The 9,171-nt window shown below is 35.1% G+C and overlaps 1 protein-coding gene across 20 annotated transcripts in view; it reads right to left on the bottom strand.

Moving 5' to 3' along the window:
- Positions 1-153: 153 nt before the first annotated feature.
- The window catches only part of PCM1 (pericentriolar material 1), a 42,464-nt gene continuing 33,446 nt past the window's right edge, over positions 154-9,171 (bottom strand). For 12 of the 20 annotated variants that reach the window (XM_083833493.1, XM_083833497.1, XM_083833490.1 and 9 more), the window contains 8 exons: positions 7,653-7,712; positions 5,453-5,591; positions 4,528-4,676; positions 3,500-3,575; positions 2,268-2,521; positions 1,963-2,055; positions 1,723-1,846; positions 154-487 (listed from right to left, as the gene is read on the bottom strand). In XM_083833493.1, the coding sequence (XP_083689619.1) occupies positions 462-487; positions 1,723-1,846; positions 1,963-2,055; positions 2,268-2,521; positions 3,500-3,575; positions 4,528-4,676; positions 5,453-5,591; positions 7,653-7,712 (921 nt within the window). In that variant the 3' untranslated portion in view covers positions 154-461. The remainder of the gene's footprint in view (positions 488-1,722; positions 1,847-1,962; positions 2,056-2,267; positions 2,522-3,499; positions 3,576-4,527; positions 4,677-5,452; positions 5,592-7,652; positions 7,713-9,171) is intronic. The other 8 variants (XM_083833498.1, XM_083833484.1, XM_083833499.1 and 5 more) reach the window with 1 other exon arrangement.

The following is a 9,171-nucleotide window of genomic DNA, read 5'->3' as shown; positions in this document are numbered from 1 at the left end:
ATGAGAATTTCTCGTCCCAGGAACATTAGCAGTATTTCTCTGAACAGGAGTAGCAAAGTGCTACAAGCAGGCCTACACTCAAGTCAGTTAACTTCCAACAACAAACTCTGCATATCCTTTTATAAGTCAGAGGAAAATTTTTCAAAAGACAAATTTACAGACAAGTCCAAACTTTATTTAAAACTACAATTTTGAACAATTTTAAAATTACTAAACAAGTCACAATAAAAAATAAAAAAGATTAAGACAGAAAAAGAACAGTGCAGCAAAACTGAATAAAAGAGGATTCAGTTCCAGCTGTTCAAACTGCCACAGGCAGAAGTTAGCATACCTATCCTAAAAGGCAGAGTGTCAAAAACTATTTTACATTTTTATACACTTTCAGAATTTGTGAAAGTAGTGATCTTCCATATGCATTTGTATACATGGAGTTTACATATGCAGGTATCTTCGGATCTTTTTCACACACTCTGAGCTCCAAAAGTTTCTGTAAAATAAAAGCATACTTATTACTGTCTAGCAACTACTAGGCATTGAACACAGCTCTTGACCACACTTCATCTCCGACCACATTTCATCTCCATCTAAGTATCCATTATTTATTATTATACCCTTGATGAAATATTTGATCATCACTTCTCCTTCACAAGTACTTTGAGACACAGCCTACTTAAACAGCTACAGATATCCCACATACACAGACGAAGAACATCTTAGTTGCTAGCTACTGATTTTCTGTGACGAGGCATTCTTATCCAGACCATTTCTGCACCATGCACCTGTATTCACCAGACTGACATGACAGACTTCTGCTACCTTAGCTATGACAAACAAGAGTGATGATGGGCACTGCATGAAATGGAAGGGAAGATGTTTCTTCCATCACACTAATCTGGAAAATCCTATGCTGTCATTACAAATGCAGTAAAAAAATGTTTTCATCAGCTTAGACTGTTTAAAGAATTGGGACTAGCTACACTAGCAGAAACCTCCTACCATAAGAATACTCAGTTCACGCATTTACACACACACTTTCCATTAAAGAACTATAAGCCCAACAATGGAACAGAAGACTCTGATACCATAAATTGTCACAGCATCCGTATCACGTTACAAGAAAAACAATTTTGACATATATTGCCATGAAGTTTTTGGAGCTGCAAAAATAGTTTCATGAAAGCAACAATGGAAATCTTTATTACTGTCGCACACGCTAAAGAACTTTTTCTACCTCATGGCATGGTTTATATCAAAAATATTTTCTTTTCTCTTAAGAGATATTTTACTTTCCCAAAAAGTCTCTAGAGCTTCCCTATTACAAACACTGAGCAATCTGTCAGCAGATTTTATTAAGCATTCAGATACTAGCAATTAAATCAGATAATAGCAATTAAAATTTAAAATATTAAACCCAAGCTTATATAACAAAAAATAAAAATGCTTTTAATAAGTTTTAAAAACATGAAGTTACACTGTGCATTTTAAATGTTAATTTTTATGAGTTTTAGGCACAGAATCTAATGGAAATATACAGAAGGGACATGAAAGGCAAAACCCTGCATATCAATGCATTATTTGCCAATGCATGATCATATAAAAGGATATGCTTTTTGCACTACTGTGATTTCTTACTTCAGCCAATGATAACAAGATATGTAAATTCTAAGGCCATTTCAGAATGTTTTCCCAATATGTGGAGATGATTTAGAAAATAATCCTTACCTGGTTCTTTCAAAGTTTGGGCATCTCCTACTAATTCTTCATCTTGGGCTCTACCTCCATCCAGTAACTCGTCAGACAAACTGTTGGTTTGGGCCTCCGATGCTATTTTCTTCATTAAATCTGCCTTTGTAATGGATAAAGCAAAACTTAGAATTCTAGATAATTCTTACTGTTGTCTTGATGATAATCAAGACATTTAAAGCATGCACTTCTAAATAACAACAAAAACCAGCAAAGTACCTCTGAATAGACTGCAAGCTTAAGGGGCAAGTCTTCAACTTTCACAAAGTCATCCTCATCAGATTTTTGACTTATATTTCCAGAACCAGCTTCCTGTTAATAAAAATAGTGACATTTAGTGCCACTGTTTTATTTTCACTCCAAAACTAGAATTTTTAACATTTTAAGCAGTACATCAAAAAGAAATGCCCACATCAAATTTGCAGACGACAACTAAACGAGACTGGAAACAAGAAATAACACTGAAATAAATAAAAAAAAGCTTCTAATTTTTCTTAGATGTATCCCAACTGAATTATACATACATATTCATTCACTAATACAGGTGACTCTGTATCAGGACTGCCAGCCACGGAGCTTTCAGAACTTCCAGCAGATGACTTGTTTACTACACATGCTGTATCTAGCTTTTGAGTCTCATTTCCTGGTAACGATGAGCTTGTTTCTTCTGTTTTCACACTGGCTGTTATAAATGATTCTGGGGTGTTGACTGTTGAAGGTGGAGTGTTCTCCATGACATTGAGGTAATGAGGCAAAAGCATAGCTGCATCTTGTTCACCTAAAACCATAAAACTTCATTTTAACTAGGTAGAAATGGTAAAAGATTGAGTGTATAAAAGACACAGATTATCTTTTTTTCCTTAAACAAATTATGATTCAAAGCTACAAATAAGCAATGAAAGTGAATTACTCCCTCAGACCCACACAACTTATTGAAATAAAATATGAGTTATTTGTTCTTAAAGAGTGCCATACACTACGGTATCAGCAATTATCACAGGACAGTATCTGATTTAAAAACTTCTGACTTGATAAAGCATTTTTTATTTTTTAAAACCAACTCCAGAACTATAAGGCCTACTGTTAAATACACAATCTAGGTATAAGGAGATTCAGAACAATAAATCCCCTAACATTTTGACACATTCTTGTGTTGATGCTGAATCTATTCAAATTCTGCTTTTAGTCTATGAAAAAAGACAAAACCCAAAACCAGTATTTGCAACAGAAGAACACAGAAAAAGCAGGAGATCACAGCTAGAAATAACATCCATACCGGTTGGCTGTGTTTTGACACAGAAAATGATTACTCAGTTCTTAATCAGTTAGAACCCAGCATAAATCTTTAAAATATAAAATTATTTCAATTGCTAGTAAATGGCAGTAGCAGGAAAAAAACACGTACTAGACAAATCCAAACATCAGAATCCTGTAATAGACACACTATACAGCTACAATTGCCAGTGGCTTCAGCAATTACTTGAAATTCACTTAAGTGTTAAACATCAAAAACTGTAACGCACCTACCTGTGTAAGATTATTTCAAGCTTCCTCTTTAAAAGATTTGCTGCATTTATATCAACACAGATGTATTAAGTCAAATGACATGGTATCATGAGAAAAAACAGTCCAATAAACTCTTGCAAGTTTGATCATCTTCCTCTTAATTACATATATCACAGACACTGTCCCAGATAATTCTCACAGTATGCAATTCATATAGAATTGTTAATCTCTCAATTCATGCTGGTCTTACCTTTTACATTAGCAGATTCTTGTTTGGATGACATAGTATCGCTGCCTTTTGTTTTATTCACTTCTTGGTTTGGAGTCTATTGGAGAAGGTAAAAATGAATTAGAACAAGTTCTACTAACCAGTTTTGTAGCTTATTGCATAATTCAGTCTTCCTTGGTAATTAAAAACACATTGTACACTTGTTCAGTGTTTTTGTCTTAACTAGCATGAAATAAAAATATTAAGTTCTACTCTTGGAAACAGAATTCAATCAGTTGGTCAACCACACTTTAAGAAATTATTAATACCGATACATGTGTTTTATCTGAACTTTTTTTTTTTTTTTTTTGCTATAGTAGTTCCCAAATAAACCTTCTGGTTCCACTGGAAAGACCTACTGTTTTAGCTTTTAAGGCACAAAATGCTCTATAAATTGCCTAAACGTTAATAGCTTTGAGTAAACCAGAGTTTCAAAAGACTCAGAACTCCATTTTGTTAATTCTTTGCGTGTCAGTAAATAAGTCTCCAGAACCAGGTCACACACAACCAGGTGTTTTTAAGGAAGCTAACAATAAAATGGCAATAACAGCCAAAAACATTTCACCATTGTTCTGGAAAAAATACTACATACCTTGTAAAAAGGAAAGACAAATCAAAGACATGTTAAAATACAAATGTCATTGTCTTCTGCAAATTAATGCCCAATAATTACCTTGATGTCAGCAAGCACAGAAGAAGAACAAGTTAACAATGTAAAACTTTTTTTTTTTGATAGTTTACCTTTCCTATTGCTTACATTTCATCTCTCCAACAGCAGACTTAAACGTGTGTGTGTGTCCATCCGTTCTGGCATCAACTATGCCAGTAATAAATTCAGGCAGGCAATGAGTAGTAAGCTTTTTTTTTTTTATGTAGGTTTCATTGGTTTCATTTCATCTCTTGCATTGTTTCTCTACCTTTGTCAGTATGAAGTTTGCTACAATATATTTTTCTGAAAAGTTATGCACTGACTTAGCTTTCTTGTGCTGTGTTTACAACTTTGGTGATACCTGTTCATTTTCAGTTGCTGTTTCACTGCTCGCTTGTAGTGATGTCTGCACATCAACAGGTCCTTCCTCGAATTCTATTTCTTCATCTTCATTCTCATCTTCTCCACTGCCATAATTAGTCAGAGCTTGGGTTTCTGCTTTTGATAAGCCTAAACGTAAATCAACATAAAACCACCTTCATATTGGATTTACATATTAATATAACTTGCTGTATTTTCTCAGTAAAAACTCTTACTGATGCATCTGAAAGAGTAAGATGGCTGCAAAATCCAAATCCCTTTAGGGGATTTACTGCAGTCATCACTTACAACTCTAAGGTCAAAACATTCCTTTAAATTACAATCCAGTGATGACATACTTCCTAATATTCATATGCTCCACATGAGCCATATTATCAAAAAATACTACTGTGTTGGTGTGAAATATTTCACTGATTAAACAAATTGGTGTTAAGAATGTAAGTAGGGGAAACCAAGACATGAGTTGTTGGTGTTTCACAAACAGGACAGAATTGATTAAAAAATATGCAAGATTATTAAAAAATATGAAAAATAAGCATATTCAAAAATCATTTAACTGAAAAGTTGCATAGAATTTTAGCAGCTTTCACATTATTCAGCTCAAAGCTTGAGAAACTTCAAGTTTGAAACAGGAAAGGCAACTTAGCAAGCTATGAATATGATTCCAACGTGCGTCTACAAGATGCAGTAATTACAAAAAGCAAAAGCTCCTCTTATTGGATTGTTTAACCCTTGACAAGGTATTAGTAAATACCGTAATGGAAAACTGTCACTGGGAAAGACCTGACTAGAAAACCTTTGAAGGAAGGTGTTACAAAGCAGCACTTCATGAAATTTCTGTTGTAAAATTAGCTGGTCAAGACCATGGTGAAAGCACTGACTAATGAGCTATAAAAAGCACTTACTTATAGCCACTGGGGCACTTTCACTTTCTTCATCTTCCTCTTGGTCAGAAGCATCAGACCTAATACTTCCAGGAACTTCATTACCATCATACATTTCTGAGCCCTGTGCTGGTTTCACAGTTTCAGTCTCATCCTTGTCCTAGGAAAACAAAGAATATAGTGCGATTTCATGTTTGTTTATCTACAGATTAAGTTATGGTTCCTGCAAAGAATCACCTTTTCCCCCCACATCAAAATCAAACACCTGCAGGCTAAAAGCTAATTTTTAAGAAGGACGTAAGGCCTTGAAATTAATTCTGCAAAGGTATTTCAGAAACAGAGCATCAGAACCTACTAAGATAGGTCACACACCATTCAGACATAGCCATAAAGGACACCATAACTGATTATATCATTATCTGAAAAGGTGACTTTCTAGCTTTAAGCATTTTTCCTTCAGTCAGGTACTTCATTAACATGAGAAGGTGAGAAACACATGCATTGTTACTGTCTAGTGGTTTCTTTTCACTCCTAAATGACCTCTAGTAGATATTAGGAATATTCCCTAATATTTCTTTTAATTTCTTTGACAAGAGCTACTCAACAGTTCCTCTGCTAAATGATTTGCTAAATACCTTAAGTGAGAAATTTCTGCTCAGTCTATATGAACCCAAGATAAAGCCCTGAGTTTGACTCCAAATCTTGCAGGACTCTCCTACATGAAAGCAATCGAAACAAGCAATATATAGATTCCCACTTTTACTTCCTAAGCAGTATGACAGAAGCTCTAAACCCTAGAAGAAAGAACTGACTCTAGGCCTATACATATGCATATGACATATGTCGCTCTCTATAGGTACCTTAAAGGAGGCTGTAGAGAGGTGGGGGTTGGTCTATTCTCCCACGTGCCTGGTGACAGGACGAGGGGGAATGGGCTAAAGTTGCACCAGGGGAGGTTTAGGTTGGATGTTAGGAAGAACTTCTTTACTGAAAGGGTTGTTAGACATTGGAATGGACTGCCCAGGGAGGTGGTTGAGTCGCCATCCCTGGAGGTCTTTAAAAGACGTTTAGATGTAGCTCTTAGTGATATGGTTTAGTGTAGGACTTGTTAGTGTTAGGGCTGAGGTTGGACTAGATGATCTTGGAGGTCTCTTCCAACCTAGACGATTCTGTGATTCTGTGACATCTAGGAAAGCATTCAGCACTCTATTTTAGTGCATCACATATCTTATTCTTGGTCGGAAAAACCCAAACATTCCAACAAAAACCCAAAATTTTAAAAACAACTCCTCTACCCTAGCACAATGATTTTTAGTGGTTTTCAAAACAAACTTAAAGGAAAAAAAAAGGAAGATGATTTAGCTCCTAACGTTTAGTAACTCAGAGAGCACACAAAGCAACTCCAAAGATCTCAACTATGTGACCCAATGCAGAACATCTGTCTTCTCTTTAGGATGAAAAATAATTAATTGAATAACATTAAAAAAGAAAATGTCCATTACTAAAAATAGCTGAGCACCATCTCTATTTACTGCCCTTGTTACTTCATTTTTCAAGGAATGATTGCATTCTCAGTGCTTTGAGCCCCAGATCAAATCTGGTAATAAGATAACTGGATCTTTTTCCCCCCAAACATAGAAAATGAATATTAAAATGAAAAGAAAGTTCCTACGCTAAAGCAAATAAAGCATCACAAATTACTCCATTTCAGTCATGTAACACTCAACATGAACTTTGTTCTTTTTAGACTTCACATAAAAGTTCACCAGTAAATAAAAAAGTATCTTTAATGCTGTCTTTGTTGATCTGACCACACTTGCTGAAAGATAACTAGATACTGTTTTGTAAGAAATGCATCAGTGTTTACACTGACAATGGCTTTGCAGTACTAAATGGAATAAAAACTAGAACGACTAAGGAACCAATATCCAAGTTATGTTATTGAAGGCATATGATAACAGAGACTTACTGATGAAGACTTTTTTTTGTACTTATTTTCCAGACTGACAACTCAAATTATAAAAGGGAAATTATAATTTACTTTGATAAAGTAAATCACTGGAAATAACGTAGAAAAAAAAAAGCAAGATGTTTAATAAATTTATAAACACTAAGAAGTGGGCAGCTTACAGCTACTGGATTTATATGATAGCAAACAGTAAGCCTAAGTCATTTGTGAAATTATCTGGTGAATAAAGACAGTTCAGAAGCATAAACATACTTTGTCCTCATCGATATCTTCTGCAGATGAACAAACATCCACCTGGAGACCTTTTTTTGCCTAGAAGAAACACAAACTGTCTTCAATTCTACACTGAAATAACTTTGAAATACTGAACCAATCTAAGGCTTCGGGGAAGGCTGCCTGAAATGCAGTCTTCCCAAGAACTGCTATCTGGCTAACTGTGGTAAGCCATGGGGAATTCTATATTTTGAGACGCTTGCACAGATGTCTTCACAATTTTAGAGTTGCAAAATATTGCGAGAGGTATGCTAGACCTTTTTCTTTTAAAAAGCATGTGTACACAAGCTATTTCTCTAGACTGTTGTTGAATCTTACTTAACCTATAGAATTAGGTATGCCACCTCTAATCAAGAAAAAGAGCTGTGTTTTTCAGCACGGAATCTAAAACCATTTAGTTTAATTGACTCAAGACAGTCACAAAATAGAGTAAAATCTGTTGTGCCTGTATCAGGATCCTGGATCTGAAAGCTGTGAGAAGACTATATAGAGATATTTGCGTGATCTGTACAATATCCAGGACCTACCAGTTCTGGCTCACCTCAGGCCCCACTGAATCTGAACTTATGTCTCAGCAACAATGCAGACACTGACTTTAACCCAAATTCACTGACTTCCAGTAGATGAGAAGAAATGACAGATCTAAGTTGGCTCCATGCATTCTTATGGCATGGTATAAACCAACCCTTTATGTAAGAGGATCCAATGACCCATTTCAGATAACACAGGAAATCATATCCAAATCTCTCTCAATTCAGATCATCTCTTAGACTGTGGAGCCGCTTGTAAAGAAGCCAATTTCACACTAGCTATAGTATTGGCACATCTAAGTTGACGTATACTGAAATTAAGTTGATGCTATGGCTAAAACCAGGAGTTCATAGTTGAGGACAGATTCACAGTATCTTCTGTTGTCATTTTAAAGTATGAATGACTTCATGGATTTATTTAATTTTTGTATTTGTATTTCTAAAAGAAAGCTGAAAGGACCACACAAGAAGAAACACTGAGGTAGATACACAAGTTAAGAGTTATATGAACAAGACCTGTTTTAGCGTTTCTTTTGTAAACGGTTTGCATAACTAAAAAAGTTATGTTTGTAAAAACTGCAGGACTGCAATAGAAAAAAGTCACAAGACATCTTTAATACTGTAAAGGGTGACAAAAGCAACTAAAAACTGCATTGTTAGAGCAGAACATGCAGTACATTCTCACATATTTCCAAAGATATATATTTTTTTACCCTAATTCCAGGAAGCCATACATGGTACATATGCCAACAAGCCAACTGTTTGATGAATATCTAGCTATAATAGTGTTATAAAAAGATGGTGCCTGACTAAGCTACTGCAAGGAAAGCTGTAGGAATAGCTGAAGACATGATGAACCAGGACACCTGTATGTCAAAATACTTTATTTGACTACTTGATGGCTCCAGATATTAATACTATTTCATCACTCAGCTATTCTGCCTGATGTACACATATAGCCATTAAAA

This window comes from Anser anser (genome assembly GCF_964211835.1).
Source record: "Anser anser genome assembly, chromosome: 4".
NCBI lineage: Eukaryota > Metazoa > Chordata > Aves > Anseriformes > Anatidae > Anser > Anser anser.
Note: the sequence above shows the minus strand (reverse complement) of the source record. Positions and strands in the feature narration are given on the sequence as shown.